At 39.8% G+C, this 22,781-nt stretch overlaps 1 protein-coding gene across 3 annotated transcripts in view; it reads right to left on the minus strand.

Moving 5' to 3' along the window:
* LOC121958195 (putative C-type lectin domain family 20 member A) overlaps positions 1–22,781 on the minus strand; it is a 155,395-nt gene that overhangs the window by 31,894 nt on the left and 100,720 nt on the right. Inside the window, exons 10-15 of one of the 3 annotated variants that reach the window (XM_088090349.1) lie at positions 22,321–22,483; positions 3,702–3,759; positions 3,093–3,172; positions 2,602–2,994; positions 297–617; positions 79–170 (exon numbers count right to left, since the gene is read on the minus strand). In XM_088090349.1, coding sequence (XP_087946475.1) covers positions 79–170; positions 297–617; positions 2,602–2,994; positions 3,093–3,129 — 843 coding nt within the window. In that variant the 5' untranslated portion in view covers positions 3,130–3,172; positions 3,702–3,759; positions 22,321–22,483. Of the gene's footprint in view, positions 1–78; positions 171–296; positions 618–2,601; positions 2,995–3,092; positions 12,691–22,320; positions 22,484–22,781 lie in introns of those variants that run through there. The other 2 variants (XM_088090348.1, XM_088090350.1) reach the window with 2 other exon arrangements.

Raw genomic sequence — 22,781 nt, forward strand, 5'->3', positions numbered from 1 at the left:
AAAGCATTGCTGTGTCTCATAGAGCTGTTAGTATATCTGCAGACTCCTGTTAACACTCATAGGAAGAATGAGACTGACATGGTTCAAAACAGCTTCTTGCGCTGAGGGATCATTCAGGTCCACAGATCCGTTAGACTTTAGCACAATCCGCAACAGCCTTATAATGGGAACTGCAAAATGAGAATAAGTCATGGCCTCTTTTACAACAACACTTTTACAACTACTTGTACATGTATCAATATCTACAGATAAAACAAATAGTGCTAAACTAATTGGCATGGAATTTGAATACTTACCTGAACAGATGAATGGTGTTTTCCTGTCACAATAAAGATCATACCACCCTGTCTCCAGACTACATACACAACGTTCGCTTCCACGGCCATTGGGCTCGCGATATCTCCATACTCTAAAGGAAGAGTTACTCTGGTCTGACCATGTCCAGACATCTCTGGACAAACCAATCCACCAATGTGACTGATCAATGACGCTCATGATCTTCTCCTTCTCTTGCTGGTTTCTTATGCTGGTCAAGTCCGTGTATTTCTCCCTGCAGTTACTCTGAGCTGATAACCAGGTCATAGGAGCCATAACTGGAATGTACTTCTGGGTGGACTCTGAAATTATACAGCACATCCAGTGGAAGGAGAACCCTTAGCATCGAAACATACACTGAGTGTAACAAGGTCAAGCTACAAATATAATTGTTAGTCATATTAGTTGAAACTGTCACCATTTCTTAACAGTAGTACATGAAACAGATAAGATGCAAAAAATCTGGCTCCTCTTAATGCACCTAATGGGACTTTCAAGGATCCACCAAACCTGAATGTCACCAATAAATCAGAGCCACAGAGTCTTAAATGCAGTGTCAATCACTGTTCATGAACAAGCTGCACAGCCCTCCTCTCCTGCGCACTCGCAATCAGGCTCAATATCTTCAGCGCACGGCTTAAGGGGATGCTTTGCATACACACAGGTAACACCCACCAGCAATGAAGATACTGCTCATCCCAACTCTACCAACAACAGCATAGATGGTAAAGACAAGTAAAAAGAAGACCACTGTGACAGTGAATGTGGGAGCAAGTTTTACGTTGTAGCTTTCCTCTGTTGTGCTTGTCTTTGCTGTGTACCCTGTAGTGTGTGCAGGAGCAATAATTGACACTCAGTACGCTTACATGCACAGTTATGTCGAGCTACAGTTATTGCTCAGTTAAGTTATTTAATTGGAAAACTGTCCTTGTCCCAGTATACAAGCACCAGGAGAGAATCTATTTTTTGATGGAAGTAGGTGCCAATATGCTCCTTTCAGCTTGCTGCTATCAGGCCTTCTTCTGGATGACCTATACATCGCATACCAAGCAAGTTAGCAAGCGGCGATCAGATTGCATGTCAGATAGTGAAATCATGGATAACTTTTCGGCCTTGTACATTTTGTACATACTATACCCTTTATGTTTAACCGCTGTCTTGTTTTGTTTTCCTCCCTTCTTCCTTTTTTTGTTTTTTTTTCGGCATTCTTCTATGAGTTTATGGTGTTTAACTTTCAGGTCCAAGCCCTGCGCAAAGACTATGGAGCATGCACAGAATGCCTAGACCGGATCAAGTCCTTTTGAGGGATACACATAAAAGAGTAAATCAATCCTGAACCACATTATCTGGGTGTGTTCAAAGAAATTTGACTTAGTATTATTTCAGCCAGACCAACATGTTTACATGTATCTTTAGATGGACTACAAAAAAAATTGACTTTTTCCAACATCATGTAAAAATACTGAGTATGTTAGAGACTCCTCTTGGTGCAGAGGATTCTTGTGAATGCCATTAGAAGCACTGGGAGGAGCCAGAAAAAAACAATTCAATTCAATTCAATTCACATATTATCTCTCATTTCTAACCGTCAGCAGTTTTCACAAATGTTACCAACTTAACTTTGAAAGAAGTATTTCACTGCTGTTTAAGTTAAACTGTGCTGTCTATAAAGCACACAGATGTGCATAGTTTTGGAATTGGTAACACATGACCAGAGAAAACAGGTTTGCAGTTGCTCAAGGAGCAGAAAACCTAAAACTACCAGAATGCACCGCATAGCACTGGACCAATAACACTCTTGCTGGTAGGTGACATAATGCAAGCTTAGTTGTTTTGACACATGAAACAATATGTTGTCCGGCTGCTAACAAATTATCTCGAATTACAAGTTAACAGTAAGTTAAAACATGTTTCTGAAAACATCTGAGGTGAGAAATATTGCACTGAGGGAATCTTGGTTCATAAATTTTTATAGTTTGTTTGCATTTTTGTCAACCTTTGTTTTACTACTTCAGGGGGCAGTCTGGCACCCACTTCCTGTTCACAAAGTCTCTTATGGCAGCCAAACAGTGCACTAAAATATGTTTTTGAATATTTTTTTAGGAAAAAAATAGGCAAAGCAGTAACAGAATCTTTTTAAAGTTTGATATCAGTTTGGTGACAGTGGTAGAACATAATTTATTGACATGCATTATTACCTTAAAAGCTATGAAAATGTGTGTGTGTGTGTGTGTGTGTGTGTGTGTGTGTGTGTGTGTGTGTGTGTGTGGAGGGGTTCAAACTCACCATCATAGCACACTGACTTTCGTAAAAAGCTGCATGATTGGTCATTTAGTGTGCCCATATATATTTCCACACAGTGTTCTTTTCCTTGGAAGTTGTCCACTGCAAAAACCAACCATTCTCCCAGTTCAGTGTTGCGATCATCACCGTAGAGATATGTGTTGTCCATGGACCATCTCCAGCCTTTAAGTTCATCATAAAGTCCTATCCATGCATTTGTGCCATAGCGTTGCATTATTTGTCTTACTTTTGCCCAGTCCTCCGCAGTCTCTATGGTCGCCAGGTCGGCAAAATTCTCTCTACAGTAACTCTGAGCCTCAGTCCAGCATTTATGCAGTGGTATGAAGTAATACTCTCTGGAGAAACCCAGTGAGAATGTCGGAAGTACTGAAAGTACTGAAAGAAACAAGTTCAGTGACTGTTTGCAAAAGCTTGTAAAACATATTCACACGTTGATATAGTGAGTGAAAGCAAATCCATGAATATGTACTAACCTAGAAGCAGCAAGATCCCAGATCCTTTCTTCTCCATCACTGTTTTAATATCATACTGTACAAGTCTGTAATATTAATAACTGGAAAAATTATGAAGAAGATAAGATTTTTAAGCTTGATAGGGGAAATTCAGTTGTAGCAGCTACAAAAGGACAGCGACAGTACAGATTAACAGAAAAACTCAAATATGAATAATAAGAGGTTTAATATACAACTAGAATAGGAATTTAAGTAACAAACTATCAAGGAACAATTAATGCAGTTACTTTATAATGCCACTGGGTAATGATACTTTGTCTTTGACTGTGTCAATATACAAATTTAATTGAAATATAATATGTGTATTACTTAATAAAACCGTAAATGTATTAAGATAGCATAGTATAATAGCATTCAACATAAGATATATAAAATGTGAAATCCAGTCATACAATACAACATGATATATCATGGTACAGAAATAGAACAGAGGCGTAGAATATCGAATAAAATGTAGTAAGTGTATAGCAAATAAGAAATATAGTACAATATATAACAACATATATATAAAAAATACAATATTCAGTCAGTATCCAAGTATCAGTCAAGTTTTGTCTGGTCAGTTCTTACCGTTGTGTTTTCATTGTTGTTGTGTTTACGCTGAAGGTGAGGCTTGTGATCCCTTCATCTTAGAGACAATATGCAAACGTGTGCAAAGCATCATGTGACAGGAGAGACATTGTGTTTTCATATCAGTACTACATTAAGCAAATATAAAGACAACAGGAAGAACACAGAAGCCTACTGACAGCTGTTCACAGGAGATGCACATCATTGTTTTCTAGCGATTTTAAAATGATTAGCAGAGGTGGAAAATAAATGCCAACCATACACAACAGACATAATGTTCTACATGTGATCATTTATACAGAAACATATAATCATCTTCATAGTGCTGACCTGAGGTAATTACTGCAAGGACACACAATTCTTGCAGTTGTTTCAATGTGTTGTTTGGGTGGTTTTGAAGGGCTGGTGCATGGGATGCACTGGTGTGATTTCCTTTACAGATGTATGTACTTAATGCGCCATTTGTATTTGTATTTGCCTATATTTGTAGTGTAAACAAAGTTTACTGCTCTTGGCAGTATGTACTTTCGATCCATTTATCTTTATTTAAGTACATACAATCTTTTTCAACAAACTCATAGATACACGCATACAGATGCAGACGGTAAAAAGCCTAATTATTTTCCAGGTAGGGGGCTTATTTTTCAATCTTGCAGTGTGGATGTGCAGTGTTATATTGCCCTTTTCAGAAAATAATAACACTGCTTTTATTATTTGACTTAATAGAAAATGTGATTGGTTGATGATGTTCCATCACATGAATTCAGTCTGATCTCGTGCGTCTTTTATCATGTCATGTCTTTAGGTCAGCGTGAATCTGATTATCGGCATTTTAAAATGGCACTTTACATATACAAAGATACTAAGATGTTCATGAAATTAACTTGAAACTTGCAAATGATTACTGACCATTTTCCTGTTTCAAACACCATATGACCTTGACTGGCAATGTTCTTTTGAGTGATGAAAGTGCTGTATAGTTTCTATAAATGGTTGGATTACTAAATAGGCTTATAGGCCACAGGCCCAGGGGCCCAAAATGTAAGGTGGCCCCTTCACTTGCAAAATGTCACTCAAGTTAACAGATACTAACTAGAAAGAGACTCAAAATGACCACAAACAGATGCAAAGGAGACATAAACAACCACAAACCGATGCAAAGGAGACATAAACAACCACAAAGACACACAACATGACTATAAGGAGACAAAATAATCACAAGGAGACACAAAGTGACACAAACGACTGAGAAACGCACAAAATCAAAGACACAAACCAATACAAAAGGATACAAAACAACCACAAGGAGACAAAAAGTGACTAAAAAGTGACACAAAGTGACCAAAAATAACGCAAAATCACCTTAAAGAGACACAAAATTTCCTCAATGTGACACAAAATTACCTCCCTGTCACAATGTAGTCTTCCGAAGATTTTAAAGAATTCTCATACCTTCTATGTTATGGACAAATTGACTCATCCATGAGCATCTAATCATTTTACACTACACAAATCCACACTGTACTGTAAAACTTAACAGTACTGACTTTTCAACATGTTTGTTTGTCTGCATTTATAACCAAGTGTTAATGCATTTGTGTAGGAAGCTGTGTTGTATATGCAAGTCCTGCACAGAATTACAAGGAAATTGGATTCCTACTTGTCCTTGGTAAGATATGCATGAGTAAGAAAAGAATAAAAAGAATCGATCCCCAAAATGATGCTCAGGCAGGGCCAGAGTGCAGCCAGCATGCTTTACATATAGAGCATATTCATTTGAACTGTATGGCAGCGGAAAGTTTTTGGAAATGAGAATAATTTCTTTGCTGAAAAGGAAATGTGAGCGCTTTTTGACTCGCTGTTTTCCTTGCATCAGCTCCCTGCCCATTGTTTCTGGTGGCTAAAGCGTCTTAAAGTAAATTACTACAGAATCAAACCATCCCCACACTTTGATTCTGTGTATGATAAATGATTGATTATGGTCATTAGTGGGATAGAACACTGAGCTCTCTTCTGTGCTCAAACTAATTGTGGTCTGCGAGGCTGGAAGTTCTTAGTGATCTGACTCAGGTAATTATGCTGCGCTTTCATTTTCCCACTGAGGTCTTGCAAGAGCCGTATAGCCACATGCTGAAATGACCTGGCATTACTGCTAATCTGTCCTCCAAAGCCACAGCTCTCCTGCTCTCTCCCTCCTCTAATAACATTCATTTGTTATCCTCTCCCTCACACTATCAGTTGAGGGGAGATTCTCTCTGCGGGTATTAGCCTAAAATGTGAGGACTTGAGGACACAAGTCATCATTAGGACATCACAATTGGGAGTAATCCGGATTCAAAGAGAAGGACGTTGGTGCAGGAAGGGATCTAACTCAGAGGACAAATCTCTCGTAACTACCGCAGTGTGTCACCAAATGTTGGGATTATCTCGGGGGGTGGAAATGCACAGTACATTACAACTTAGGCTGGGATCGCAGCCAGCAGGGTCTATTACTGTGATCACAGCTCACAAATCTTAAAGGGCAGTCTGTGGTAATAAGGACGATGCACATATTGAAGGTTCTCCATTCTGAATTGATGAATTAAACAATGTTATTTGTGTTCAGTTTGGGTAAATTAACCAAGCTCAGATTTGAAATCACACAGCCTTTTCTCACCAAAATGTACTTATATATTTGTATTATACTTGTATATTTGTGTGGTTGCAATTCAAGAAAAAACACTTAAAATGAGCCATATACTACTTTCCCATTGCCAGTAGACCATAGCTAGACAAGTGTGCCTTTCTGTTATTTTTTTTTCAGAGATGACTGCAAGATACACTTACACTGACTCCCAGAAATCCTTCATACGTGGCCGCTCCCACATATAAGGGGCTTGCCTTTCCATTATCGCTCTATAACATACCTACGCAGCCTTCAATTGTAAATAATGACGGCTGGTGCGGTGTCTGCAATAGAAATGAACCCCGATAAGGTTTTGAACATCCATCGCCATGCTTCTTAGAATGTTATCACAAGAGGAGAAGTCACATAACATTACTCAATGGAAAGGCAGTCATCTTGTGTCTTATTGACATTTCGAAAACATCAAAGATCAAGTTTTGTGCAAATCTATACTGGAAACCTCTTAGTGCTGAACATGCTAAATGGATCGCAAATTCTGCATCGTTTGAGAACACCTTGAGTCACCTCAGGAGGATGGCAAAGTTGGATGTATGTGTTACTTTTAGCCTGTTATACAACAGGAACTTTTTGAGGGGCTCAGAAACCACTTTAGAAACTTTAAAACCTATCCAATGTTTCAGAGAGTCAAACCTTGAAGCTGCTACAACTTGTGTTCTTGTATCTTTATCTGTTCTGTTCATGTAAGCATTTTCATTATTTTGTATTCTCTATTTTGCATCTGTATTCGTTTTTCTTTTTTGCATTTCATGTAAAGCATCTTTGAGCACCTAGAAAAGCGCTATATAAGTCCTATCTATTATCAATATTATTACTATTATTACAATTGAATTCACAGAACGATGAAGCCATATTGCTCTGGTGTTTTACATTTCCCTTTCAACTTCTGTTTCCTTTATCATTCAAAAGACCCATTCAAACACTATTTACATGACATAAGATACATATCACTCCTGACATAGGTTATCTTCCCTTGGTTGAAAATTGCTTTTCAAACGACTGCATCTTTACCAGTATTGCACTAATTTCCAAATCTTCACAATATTTTAGATGAGTTGTAAATGCAAACAGGAATTCACAAAAGGGAGTAAAGTTCCTGTTATTTTCCTTAGTACCTTGAACTGCTGAATTATAATGGGGCATCTCACTGATTAGTGTCTAAATATGGTTTATTGTTAATCATCTTCTTGTAAATTTAAAACCTCAGCGGGTAAATAAACAAGGAGTGTTTTGTCAATGCGCCCTAACAATACAAGGCTAGAACTGACTGAGAAAAAACCTTACGCAACACCGTAAGGGTTAATAAAAATCCTGAAGCGACGATTATGTTACTCTATCAGCATGAATGAAATGTGGTGTAATTCGGTTCAAATTTGCAACCCCATCACCAGCCAAAGACACAGACGTACAAAGCAATCTCTCTCTTATGACATCAATGCAATTACCCCCGAACCAAATCATCTCTTACATCTGCCATCCTACAGATGTCAGGGCGCCTGCAGCATCGTACATTCTATTCATGACAATCCTGATCATTTGTTTATGTGCAGATTTGTCAGTGACTGTAGCTCCATTATTACACATTGTCAGACGCACCCACGGAACCATACATCATTTGGTATATTACAATGAATTATGTATTAGTCTCATGTATGAGGCTCTGCACGCGTGTGTGGTCTCCCGAGTTGGATGTGTGGACTACAGCAGCAGAATGCTAATGTCGGTTCTTTTTGTGGTGATTGCCGATTGTGATGTTGTTCTTTCGCCCGAGGAAATGCGGCCAGATGTGCAGCACAGACATGGACATCACTGGCAAACTCTCAAGGGGGCCGTGGTTGCATTTGACTGGTGTTAATGGCATATTGTTACGCTCACACTAAGTCCAATTTAATGTCACATCAGTATTAAGCTATTAAAATACTCTGTAAGTGTATTGTATATATTTAACACAAGAAAATATTAATAAAAATTGAATGTTCTTATGTACAATTGTCAGATTTGCAATATAGCAATGTTTCAATAACATTATTCAGTTAAAAAAAGGAGAAAATGACTAGGATCCAATTAAGTGGTGATCCTTGAATTTATTTTTATAAGTTTTTTATTATTTAAAGATTCTTTACAGCCATAGGGATAGTGTCTCAACTCTACTTTCTCACAGACCGTCAATCACCAAGTGCTCAGCAGTTAATTATCTTGTATTTTCTGTGAATTATCTTTGGTTTTTCAATACCTGGCTACTTATCAAATATTGCATTTCACATTGTTACTCACTTTCTATGATTGCTTCTTTAAGCCACCAGCAATATTAAATAATAGATGTAGCCACAGTGATGTCACCGCATGTCGTGGACTATCATTTAAAGAGTTTAGTGTTCTGGTTGTTGCTATCTTTTTTCTTTTTTTTTTGGAGACAGTAGTGACCTTATTTGGGTGTGAGGTTGGAACTGTAGAGCAGTGAAGGCGGATCTAATGGAGACGCATTTATATGCCTCTATGTCCTGACTGACAGGTCACCATGGTAGTGACTTGTCAATCAGCCTGTTCTCACTCCGAACACGTCAAATAGCGCCGCTCTGTCAGTGCTTTCGGTGTATTAGCGTGATGCCAATGATATTCTCATTGTACGCTGGAGAGGTTCTGCACATGGAACTGCACACACTCTGTCACTTAAAAATGCAGCCGGATGAACCACTTGTGTGTACATAAGATGCTAAAGGCCAACGTCAGGTAATCATGCTGCCGATAACCACATAATACAGGGAGCATGAGTACAGGAGTACACAGTTTGCTTCCCATGGGGATGAGAGTTTTTTTTTTTGTCTAAACCTTACCATGTGCCCATTTTTTGCCAAAACCGAACCATCCGTGACTTTTTTGCCTAATTCTAACCATTGATATTCCACGTTGGTTTCCTTGTGCGGTTGTATAAACATAAGGAACAGGCTGCATCATCCCACCACATGCAGTTGTTGACATCACGGTAACACAAGCAGGGTGAGACTGGGAACACAGTCCGGCCAACAGCAAAACAGGCAGACAAAATTACCTCTGTCTCAGCTGTATCAAATCAACACAGGACACAGGTATACTAAATTACCACCAACACAGCACAGATATTCACCTGCATCTGAACAGGATTTACAGCACAGAAACACTCAAAGCTAACAGCACAATAACCACGGGATAATGTATTGCCAAACTTACTCCAAGAGGATGATTCGTGAAGAGGTCCTGCATAACCGCAGGGTTCCACATCTATGTAAGAATGATTTATAGCTCATGATATGACGAGGTCTAATCAGAACTGAATCCATAGCGACAGCCCGGAGCTATTGGTAAATGACAGGTCATAGGGCTGATCACACCAAGACCCATTGCACCAGGTCCAACCGCCCTGCAAACGCCTTTGAAGCACATCTAGAAAAACTGCTGGGAGAGCCTGTGGAGCGGGGCTGCGTGCGCATGGCCAAAAGTGACACTGATGAGTGGTGCGACTCCGTGCCTTGAGTGGAAAAGTTGAAAATATTTTAGCTTTTATGCACCAAAACCCACCAAAAAACATGTAGCAGCAATAGAGGAGTGCAGACAGGGGTACTGTACAATAGGGAAACAATGGTTTTGCTGGTGAAGCTTCTCTAGCGATGCGTCTCGGTGTGATCGGCCTCACACAACATATTTAAAAAAAAAAGTTTACAGTGCAGATACTCTTAAAAAGACAAAATGGACTTCAGCCATCTTTCATTTTGTTATTTACCCCATTGCTCTTCCTACTGTAAAAAAAAAAAAAAAATCAATCAACCAATCTCTGTTGGGAGCCCTCGGAGGCTCAGAAACCTTGGGAATTCCCTAGGAGCCTCTTCCTTGTTGTTTTATCATTATACCTTGCTGCTTTCACCAGGGGCTAAAGCTTTCCTCTGCTGTCTCTCTGGATAATTCAGGATCTTCCCGTGTGTTGTGAAGTACACGGTGACAGGAGTACTTGTCATATGACCTGGTGATTCTGTTTCTCTTTGTCGTGTGCAGCAATCCTCGCCGAGAGCTCCACAAACCTCACTTTTTATGTCTTCAGCGTGGGCCTCTGGCAGACCACGCAGATTCCATCTCCTGCTCTGTATTGTCACTTTCCTCCTGCTGCTGACAGACCCGCTATGGCACTTTGTCTTTTTTTCAATGGTGATGAAATGATTTGACAGTGCCGTCAGTGCTTTAAGAATATCACCTTTCAAAAACTGTTCTTTACCGTGTTCATCTTGTCTTTCTCTGTACATTTCTTTTGGTTCAGGTTTTAGTTGGTGTTTCAGGTAGAAGCGAGGCTCCTGCTTCGTTACTGGAGTCCCATTTTGTAATCTTTACCTGATAAAGTGTGCACTAAATCAACAACAGAGATTAAAGTAGTCAAGCTTGTCAAACCACGTCTGTTTGGTTAACTTAAAACACCAGCCAGTGAAGGCTATGTCCATGACAAGCACAATTTTATTCTGTATTTTGAGCAGGTTCAGCATCAAGTGCCATTTATCTGAATGAAGCTGAAGACTGTACTTGACCTAACAAAATTGTTTCCAGTTGCATCATCATGTGGTGCAATCCCCTTTCCAGTTCTTTTTTCCAAACATAGTGGAAATGTAAGAAATATGACTTCTAATGGATTTAAAAAAAACAAAATGTGTCACTCCATCATCCACTATACCCCACATAATAAACACTGAGTACTCTGTATGAGTGCTAAGCCAATGAACTGTCATCATTTTGCGTCATCACTAACAGTTGTAGTGCTGCAGAGCTGTATAATCAGCTAAAGGCAAAGTATGGTCTTGTGTTTTTCCTCACCCCTTTGGGCTTCATAATTACACACTCTCATATTGCAAAATGGGCTTTTCAAGCTAAAAAAGACATTATTACATGATTTTCTACTTTCATTGAGTTTATTTATTTGACCGACATCAATCCTTATCATAAACAACAATTTTTCATTACTTTCAGAATTTTAACCCTTTAAATGCCAGGTTTTTGTCATGATGCCACAATTGTTTTTAGATGAAAAAAACAACACAAAAAAATTGATTTCCTCTCTCTCTCTCTCTCTCTCTCTCCCTCTGTATACACACACACACACACACACACACACACACACACACATATGTATACACATATATACATAGATAGTATTTTCTCCATATGCTAAATATGGTAAAAAACCTGGACATGGACATATCACACCTACCCCTGTTGTTATGGCCAAGTGGTGGCAGACACAGAGTTAAAATACAACATGTACACACTTACAGGCCAAAAAAAGAAAGCTACTTTAACTAAGCTTGCATGTAAAACATGCCATATTTATGTTTATATGACAAATTTTAAAGAAAACTGCAAAAATCATCCCATTTTAACAGGCTCTTCCTGAGACAATCCTGATAACAGCCAAAACCAGGGCAGATTTTTTTCTTTTTCAACCGATCAAAGTCAAAAAAATTAAACAGTCATCATATCGGCCTGTCATATTGACTGAAATTTTTTGAGACCGACATCGATATTTGATTTGAAAGTTGTTATCTGACGATACCGATGATGTATCCCCAATGAAGGTTAGTTTGCAGAATGTAAAAAGGTGGAGGGGCCCATTATTGCAATCTCCTCCATTAAATTATGCCCCTGGTCAGGTGAACAATTGTCACTACATATTTTGCTAGATGGGACTTCATGTCTATTGAAAAATGGATCAAGGTGGGAGTTGCCAGTTTCGAAGTGCCACATTCCATGTGCTACAATCACACCAGAATCAAAAGAACAGGGATATGTCATCTATCATCAATCTAACTCTAGAAGTGCTACATTTTATTGTATGGTTAAAGATATATTGCTTGTCTCAGTTTTTGCATGTTCTTTTAATATATAAATACTTTGATGGCATAATTTGTCCCCACATGATTAATTATGGCTCCAGCACTAAGATATTTTTTTTTTATTTTGGAGTTTGTCTCTACTCTCTAGTTACTCGTGAAAGAATTTAACTCCCTTTAATGTGGCTTCATTTTTCCTGCATACCAATTTCATGGCTGCATGAGACACCAATTAGTCTGTCACTCTGAATTTTTAAACCCACTGAAATGGTGTAAAGGAATAAAAAGAACATACGTACAAAAAGTGAGATTTCAAATGAAATACCTGTATGTTGAGTATAAAGACAGACAACCTATAGCCTATAACGACACACAGGCGACTGAAATGACAGTGTTTGCGTGCCCCTTCATCTTCCCTATTATACAAACACACTCATATATGCGTCTCCGCAGAGCGCTGGAGCACCGAGTCAGCCAAGTTGCAGCTGAGCAGTCAGGCAGTTTTTTTTAGGGGTTCAGTGCCTGGAGCAAGACATGCCATAAATGTGATGTGGTTTTCACGCCCTCCCTCTCTCCCCCTCTCCCTTTCTCTCTCTCTCTCTCTCTCTCTCTCTCCTCTATGTCTCTCTGTCACTGTGATGCGTCTGTCTCCCTCTGGCTGTCAGCTTCAGGTGAGACAGGTGACTGCTGTTTTTATATATCCATCCATCCATATGGGATAGTAAATATCTAGACAGCACAGTGACACATATCTCCATGGTAACGCTGCTGTATCTAACCTCGATGCAAATTCTGCCTTCTCTCTCTCTCTCTCTCTCTCTCTCTCTCCAGTTTATTGGCAGGACATTTGACATGCGTTGCCAAAGCACGATTACAATTAAAGTAGAGAATGAATTTAACAACAGAGTACAAGAATAACAATATTACTACGATAGAGTAAAATACACTGTTCAAGAAAATAGAATAAGTATATTTATCCAGTAAATATATAGACATATGTGTATTCATACATATCTCACATATATCTCATATATCTCATCATGTACGTTTACCTATAAACACAGGTTTTGCATGTTTGTGTTTGTGTGTGTGTGTCTGTGTGTATGTGTGTGTGTGTGTGTGTGTATGTATTTGTGTGCATCAGTGATCGGCTGTTCATTGTTTGATAATTTTGGATGTGTTCATGCATATGGCAGAAATTTTGGCAAGATTGTGTATATTTGTTTTATCTTGAAATTTTTCCAGCTCAGCTCCTACAATAAGTTTAAAATATACTGTGTAAACAAAAATGTTACATTCATACTGTGAAGTGCAAAAAAAGGCTTTTGCCTTGGAAATTGTCATTTTTTACCATTTTACACTTTCACACTCTTTTTTTTTCTTTTTTACGATATTTGGAATATTGAAAAAAATGCATGCTATGTCCACTAGGTGCACTGTCACAATCAATGTTGCTGCACTGACATATCCCAGGCTAAAATAAAGGCTTTTTTTCATCTAAAGACATAGTGTTATCATAACAAAAACCTGTCATTTAAAGGGTTAAAATTCCAAAAAATAAGCTTTGATATGTAATTACCCAATACAACTACAAAATAATCTAAATGTTCATTTTCAAAGCTTGACTTTGAAAAGCATTTTGTGCACAGAGCGATACAAGTGTGTGTAATATTAAAGTGGGCCCTTGAAGTTAATACAAATTCATGAAATCAAGTGTAACAAAAACAAACAAAAAACAAGTATATAAATAAAGTAAATAAAAAGGCCAAGTCTGAGTTGTGAGGAGATGAACTCCAGTCGTTATGTGTTGTGTCAGTTGTCTCTGAGGCTGTGACATACACTGATAGATCTCGCTGCTGACACCATTTTCTCAAAGTAGATATACATCTTAATCCGCTCAAAGAGTGTATCAAACCTTGAACTTTACATATAATTTTTGGAAAGAACTTTGTTATATTATCTTCATTTGCGTTACATTGTAGCAAAAATTTTGCTCTGTCTCCACCACTCTGTGGACAGAGCTGACAGCCCGTCTTCTCTCCTCTTCTCTCTCTCTCTCTTAATAGTATGTCCTCCTTCACAGAAGATTGAAACCCCTTGAATGTCCAAACCCCTGCTGAGAGCCCTCTGCATTTAAGATCTGCATACAGACTGCTCCCTTTCCAAACACACACACACACACACACACACACACACACGCTTGTGCTACTTAATAAATTGTGTTCAGCCACTGGCCTGCTGTGCCCCATGGGTCAGTGTGTGGAGCAAAGAGACATTAATCATTCTGAGGGAGTGTGTGTAAGCAAACACTGGCTGAGCATCAGCACCCTGCAACTTGTGTGTATATGTGTGTGTGTACAAAATGTTGTAAGTTTATTCTGTATATATGTGTACATATACATGTTGTGTCAGGTGAATCTTTGTGACGCTGCTTCTATTCAAAGTGAGACGTCTGCTGGTTTTAATGTGTGTGTTTTACTGTGTCTTGGTGTGTCTGAGGTAAATGTCGATCGACCTGTCTGCCTGCCCCCGGGCGTCTTCCTCCATCTCCATCCCCCTTTACAGCGAGCCTGTATCTCTTCACCACAGCTTTATTGCTTTGTCCTCTCCTTCGATTCCACTCTGCTCCTCTGCACTTCCCTCTCATTTGTGTGATGCTTTGTGCACCTTTGTGTCCCCACTTTTGCTCGTACAATTCATTTCACTCGCTCATCTCCTCCCTCTACCACTTTTCACTGAATCCTTTTTTGCTCTTTTTTTCACCCTCCTTCAATCTCTCTCCCTCACATGCATTATCCATTAGCTGTGGCTTGTCGGGGCTCCAGTCCTGTGTAATGGGAGACAGGCGGGGCAGATTGCGTGGCGTCACATTAATTTGCTGTGGCTAACTGTTCGTACACCGGAGCAGAAATCAATGTGCCAACTCTAACCTTTATCTCCCCACAGTCATCACCGATGACACAAGTACACCAGTTGCCCTTTCCAGCACCCACAGTTTCCTTTGTCTGCCTCACATCACTACAATACGTCTTCAAGAGTTTTTCCTCCTACAGAAAATTCTGCTTTCTACCCAACTCTACTCTCGCATGCATCAGAATCTCTGTTTTTAGCCGTGCAAGTGCCTAAATGCCAGTCTGATGCAGAGGTGCAGATTAAAGTCACACGACTCACACTTGACACAAATCTGATGAAATTACACTTGACTTCTTAAAATCCGAAAAGACTTCAACTCAAAATGGACTTCAACAGCAAAGACTTGTGACTTCACTCAGACTTGAGCCTTTTGACTTGAAAGTACTTGACCCGCCCCCCCAAATGCCAAAAATGGAAGTGTGTGATTTAAGAAAGGGTGCCACAGGTCAACTGAATTCTTTCATTTCCTGAATCATCAACCCTTAACACTATTCATTCCCAGCAATTTAACACTTTATTCTCCAGATCCACTTTGTGGAGCAAGTGCACTCCAACAGTGTCCAATCAAGTTGAAGGCGAGAACCAGGAAGAACGACCGTTGTGTTTATAAGTGGCAGTCTGAAAATATGATACCGAAGATAATTTTGTTTGGGTAAAATAACTACTGTATGCAAAGGTCAACAAAAATACATAATATTTTTAAACAAAATGTGCGGGTTGAAAATTACAGACAGGGACTCAACAACTTCCATTTTAGTCAAGCCTCAAGCTATTGTTTAGGACTTGTCTGTCTTGGCTAGGGTGTTGGCTTGGGATGTGACTTGAGACTTGACTATTTTGACTTGGGACTTGGGTTTAGTCTTGTCTGTCTCGACCTATCTCTCTTGACTTGGGACCTGACTTGACACTTGCCTGTCTTGGCTAGGGAACTGACTTGGGACCTTTGTTTGGGACTTGACCCGAGACTTATCTGTCTTGACATGGAACTTGAGTTGGGATTTGTCTCTTGGGAATTAACTCTAGACTTGCCTGTCATGACTTGGGACTTATCTGTCTTGAAATGGGCGCTGACCTGTGACTTGCCTGTTTTGACTTGGGACTTGACTTAGGGCTTGTCTGTCGTGACTTGGGGCTTGGCACATGACTTGCTTTTGTTGACTTGGGATTTGACTTGGAATTTGACCCCAGACTTGCCTGTCTTGACATAGGACTTGACTCTGGGCCTGTTTGTCTCCCTTTGGGACTCAACTTGGGACTTATCTGTCTTGAAATGAGACTGGACCAAGCGTTGCCTGTCTTGACTTAGAACTTGACTTTGGACTTGTATGTCTTGGCTTAGGACTTGATTTGAGACTTTGAATTGGCACGTTTGTCTTTATTTGAGACTAGCCTTTCTTAACTCGGGAAATGACGAGACTTGCTTGTTTTGACCTGGCACTTTTACTGGGACTTGAGTACAAAGACTTAAGACCTATTTGTAACCTGTAGAACACTGCCTTGGTCCCGCTTCTGGTCTGTTTGTCTGTCCACCACTGTGGCCCACACTGCAGCACAGTATGTCCTCAGCTATGGACTGACTGTTTCACAGTGAGCAGGTAAACACTCCTGCATCCCTGTAGACTCTCTCTGATCAGTAATTCTTTCCTCCTCTCCTTATGTTTTTTTCATGATGCAAAATTGTCAGACGCATCCTCGCGCACCTTCAAAAATAAGGATAATTTCGCTTCCTTGCCTGCGAATGATCAAGGGAACCAAACGGCGTTGATGTCCAATGTTCTTGTCATCCTGTCCCTCGATAAAATCAAAGTGCTTGGAATACTTTCACTGAGAAAGACTAATTATGCTGGAGATAGAGGCTGCATTCTGATACTGAGACAGTAGTAACAACACATTTCCTAACTAATATTACGGAAAAAGAAACTCATTACACTCCTTAATAGGGAAAGAAATATGATTACAGTGCCTCACTACCATCAACACTCCAGGGCTGGGTGTTTTGCTCATTGCACTTACATGTCTGCATACTTTTGTGTGCGAGAGCTTTCAAGTGTGTAAAGTATGCATGTCTTGTCCTTCAGCGGGGCTCAAAAGAAGTGTTTTGATGAAGTAAGCATCAAACACCTAGGCTCTCCACATGCCCTGCTTATCAATAAAAGCTTTTAATCAGAGAGAATTGCATGAGAGGCAGGAAGTATTTCAGCTTCTGTTATGTATTTCATTACTTAGCCATCAAACTGGACGAGGCGGGCGATGGTGCAGCATGAAACCGTCTGAGTTTTTGTTTATTTTATCTCCCCATGTGGAAGGAGCCGGGATGAAGGCAGATGCCAAGTTAGGAGTTGAGCTTACTTACTAACTCTATTCCTTTTGAAGTGAATTAAAGAATGTCTCTTCATCATTTTTTTTTGTAATGAAATATTTAATTCCACCAAGACTGCGAAGAGATTAATTAAAATGGTGACTTGCAAGCGAAATGCTCTTTTCTTCTTCCTCTTTCATTTTATTGTCTGTGATTAGGAATGTTCTCTTGTACTTGGGGAACACAGGGAATATTTTTCAGCTAACCCGAAACTTCTGTCGGAGAGGCTGAGCTGATTTTAGAAATGCTGACTTATTGATGTGTTTTCTACGTGTCAATTATTGATGGGCATTGAAATGCATCATTCGCTGGGTTATATTTCAGCAGGTCTGACGTTAACTTGCTACATGAGAGCTGTAAACTTTTGCAATCAGTGAACAGTGGACAGCACTCACAGCCTTGAAAGGTGAGTGCTACATGAACTTAGACCCATGCAGCACCAGGATAGTGAAAAGCAGCACCACTGATGAAGCTGCCACTTCTGTGAAAGTTTAAACTGGCCTTTGTCCAATGATAAAATTGTCTCCAAATTCAGCCACTCTCATCCTGAATACTTTTATAAATTATAGGCATTTCTAGCAGAGGCAGAATTTGATTTCAAAGGTGTGGGGACACACAGAACAGGCAGAAATCCTCAAAAGGGCTTTAATTTTCAGATACCCCTACCCTGGACAAAATAAAATCCGACAAAAAACCCCAACAGAAGTACAGCAAAAAGTGATTTGATTTATTACAATATTGACTTACCCCACCGCCGAAAAAGTGATAATTCATGTGAATTTGCAATAGCTGTGATCTCAATACCAAATTTCAGCCTAGTAGGATAGGATAATAACTCCCCAAAGGAGGGTTTCCTTTAGTACCAACCAACCGACCGACCGACCAGCCAGCAGGCCTATCAACCAATGGACCGACCAACCAACCGATCAGCCAAACAACCAGCCAGACAGAGCGAGTTATGTAGCTGCTGGTAGCAACTAATAAAACCACTGTTCAGATGGTGGGATTACCTGCATAATTTCATGTAATTTTTTTTACCGATTATTTCATTCAAATTTTCACTAATAGTGCCTTGATATCTGCCCTACATCTCAAAACAATACAAACATCAAAATATTTACTTATTATAAAACTAGAGACTTTACAATACAAAGTTGTCACAGGAAGAAATTTTCCAGACATTTTTAAAAAGAAAGTTAATTTTACTCAAGGTAATAACCAGCATGCTACTATGTTGCTACGATTCAGCTCATCACATAGACGAAGAAACTTTGCAGAAAAAAAATAAAGGTGATGGAAAAAAAGCGAAATGTGCGGAATTAAATATGCAAAAATTGAGTTATAGTAAACAATGTATAAACGAAACACTCCAAGCTCCACTCTAAACATACTGTTTCCACTTATAAAGAGTTTACTAGACTTTTGAAATTCTTTTTAGTTTTTAAGTTATTCTCAGTCTAAGATGTAGAGTCATTCAATTTGGCATCGTGGGAGACTACAAGAAACATGAAATATTCAAATTGATTGAACTTTTGGATTTGGGCATTTTTGCTTAAAAAATAGCTGTTAAGCATTAATACTTTCAGCTCTACATGTAATGTAGAAATCTTTCATCTATAAGTTTTCTACATTCCAATTTCAGTTGTTTTGCTTTACTATTGATTGATGCAAAGTTTGAGAAATCTAATATGTCTGTCATCCAACAGTCAGGAGGCTGTTTGTTGGTAGACAGACTGAAAACAGCCCTGCATTAAGATAATGCTTGGGCTGCAATAGTGGAGGCGTGTTGCTTCAGATACCAGTGACACAATGAAATATGATCCAGGAAGTCCAGTACAAGTTTCAAGTTTCAAGTTTGAGGGCACACCAAAACACTGCTATGGTTTGTAATGCCATGAGAGAGGATGTTATGATGGTGATGATGATTACCTATATGTTTCATTGTTTGCTCTCAGCAAATACAGCATTACAAGGTACATAAAGTACCACGAATGTGCACTTGTCCATATTTGATTGGCTAGTGCAGATGGCATCACATTGCCAGGTTTAACTTTTTTGCTGGCGCCTGCTGTGTTGGCATCCTCGATGTGTCAACACAGTATTCCCATCCCAATGAATGAGGGGGCTGAGCTTTTTCTTGCAGGGCTAATGGTCTGAACGCAGCCTTACTTATCATTTGCCTTCCATTGAAATTAATGACTTCCACTCTTCATCAATCCAACAATGCGTAAAAAAGTGCACTATTCATCATGTAGAATGCTGTCTGCAGTAAAATCATACATTCAAGCAGAAATTACCTTTCAGAACAGCAGAAAAAGACTCTGACTTACAAATGTACACTTTTTCACTCATGTTTGTCTCATGTTTGGTGTGACCATGTTCCTCTTTAATTATTGTTGTTAGCGCACTAGCAGTAACTATGGTGCTAGGACAAGGCCATTATCCCTCACCAGCTTCCCAATTAGCAAATAGGGTCCTAAGCTCCTTAGGCCCTGTGTTTCCAGCCTCCTATGTTCCAACGATACCATGTTCTTAGGGTCCTGAGTCCCCAGTGCCCTTTGTTTCCAAGTTCCTATGTTCCCATTGTCGTTGTTTTAAGAGTCCCAAGTTCCAAAACACTTATGTTTCCAAGGTACTATGTTCCAAGGCTCCTTGTCATAACGGTCCTTAGTTCCCAAGTACCTATGTTCCTAAGTTTCCAAGGTCTCATTGTACTAATGAATGTTTCCAGAGTCCTATGTTTCCAAGCTCCTACTCTATGTTCCCAGGATTCTATGCTCCTAGGTTTAACATCCTAATATTCAATATTTTAAACATCAACAACATCTTGTCCCTCTTTATCCCTAAAATAGCTTTGGTTTACTCTGAATATTAATATTGAAAATGTAAGATTAAATTGATAAGTGTGTAGGTTTTTCAGGGTTTTTTTCCTAACCCTAACCCATTTGGAGATGGGAATAGTCAGTTGTTAAGGTTATCTCACCTTAATGTGAGCTTTGACCTCTTTACTTACCTGATCTGTCTAGAACTGGGAATTAACCCTAGCCCTAGACCTCTTCTCTAACCCTCAGTAAGCCCTTTTACATTCATTGGAGACAAGAGACAGTTGACAAAGGTAGGATCCAAGGAGGTGTCAATCAAAACCTGATCTGCCATGCCCACACAGTCAGGAGAAATGCTGTTATCCTCAAAATAAGCTGTTTGGAACTTGTTTTTCTAATAGTTGGGAACATTTACTTTCGCTCAGATTTTTGTTGCTACTTAATGAAAATCTCAACTTTGATATAAAATGTGCATTCTTACTATTTCAAGCCACATTTCCAGAAGCTTTAACAGAAAGAGCATCTACATTTAGACAGTCACCTAAGCCCACCTAATCTAAACCATGTCAGATTAAGTGAATACAGAACTGGGGAACATTTTTCACAGGTTCCCATTATGTGCTATTTTTAGCTAGGAAACATAGGAGTCTGAGATAGCACATATGTACAACTGGGAAACTAAGTACCCTTTGTCATGTTCCCATTTTGTTCCATATAAATCTGGGGAACAAAGGACCCTGGGAAAATAGAAATGACACAATCTTACCGAGAAAACATGCCTTTCTGTAATTTGTACAAGAACAAGGCAAAAGACATGCAAGTGTACACCAACCCTATACTTCATATTTCTATTTATGTGATGACTATAATCATACCTTTCAGTTACAGAATTTGCATACTGTTAGTATGTAGTGTGAAAAACTCAAATGCAGCTTATGATTTTAATGGCTGTATGAAAGCAGACTGCTGCACAAAGAATGGCTTTCTCTGTATATATCGCCTACCAGCAAGCACACCTCCCACCACACACACACACACACACACACACACAAAGACTCACATACACAAAGATACACAAAAACACGTTCCTGGTACACTCATGCATCAGAATGAGAAACGGCAAGGTGTTCTCATCTTAACGGGAGGGAGTGGGGGGGCATTTGTAATTTCTTATCCGCCGCTAATTACAGCGGTAACAAGACCCAGGAGAAGTGACGGCTGCTGGTTTAGACGTCTGCCGGCTTGACAGCGAGGTTAATTAACAGCCTTCCACCAAGATTAAGACGGTACGAAAACTAAATAGATCAAGATACACACATACTCGAGCACAAGCGCGCATAAGCAGCCACTAATATGTGCACACATACACACACACACACACTAAATAGCCCTTCCACTCAGACCTAAGATTAAGATGGCCACGCTCGCCCATCTATTTCAGCTGAAAATTTGCCTCCTGCTCGGTTGAACAGGCTCTGCAGACAGAGAGCCTCGGATCTAATGTTTTCATTCATGCACCTGTGTGACTTATAGATACTGGCACATGTACGCGAGAATCGTTTTGTTGATCCTCGGAATATGGCTCATGAGAGAGAGCAGGGGAAGTAAATGGCATTTGGGGGCTGACAGCTACATGGCTGCAAACCCTTTAATGCTCATGTTGTATTCCCCTGCTGAGCACATACAATGATCCTATCCATCTTGCCTCTCTCTGTAATGTCATAAAGTGCAGCTACGGGTCGGAAAGATTTGTCTAAGCCCTGCCTAATATGTCCCCATCTCCACTGAGCAGGCTGGTGGGTGCGTTCATGCAGAGAGAGAGAGAGAGAGACACACACACACACACACACACACACACACAGACACACGCATGCACGCACACGCACACGCACACGCACACGCACACAAACACACACACACACACACACACACACACAGACTCTGCCAGGTTAATGTGGCACCACATTCATTGGGCTGTAGCGTGTGTTGCCTCCCTTACCAGCTGTCCTAATGTAACTCCTTTAGAAGACTCCATTTGGACAGAGAGCCCGCATGAATAAAAGAAAACGCTCTCTCCAAGCACTCCAGCTCTCAATGCCGAACCACCTCACTCGCTGCTATCTTTGGCCTGCAGGGTTAGGAGATTGGAACCTGGAGACACACTGTTGGTGTGTTTTGCCCCACAGGGACACGAGAGGGTTGGAGAGAGACAGAGAGACAGAGAAACAGAGGGAGGGAGAAAGTTTGTCTCATCAGTGTCAGTTATTTTCAATGACTTATTAAACAAAGTGTCAAATGTGTCAAAAACTCAACTGCAGGTACTGTATGTTTCAGAAGCATGACATCATACACATGCTTATACACTGATCATTTAAACCACTGACAGGTGAAGTTAATGACATCGATTATTGTTACAACGCAATGTTCTGCTGGAAAACCATTGGTTCTGGCGTTTATTTA

The sequence above is a fragment of the Plectropomus leopardus genome, chromosome 17 (genome assembly GCF_026936395.1).
Source record: "Plectropomus leopardus strain MGB_pleo_1.0 chromosome 17, ASM2693639v1, whole genome shotgun sequence".
Lineage (NCBI taxonomy): Eukaryota > Metazoa > Chordata > Actinopteri > Perciformes > Serranidae > Plectropomus > Plectropomus leopardus.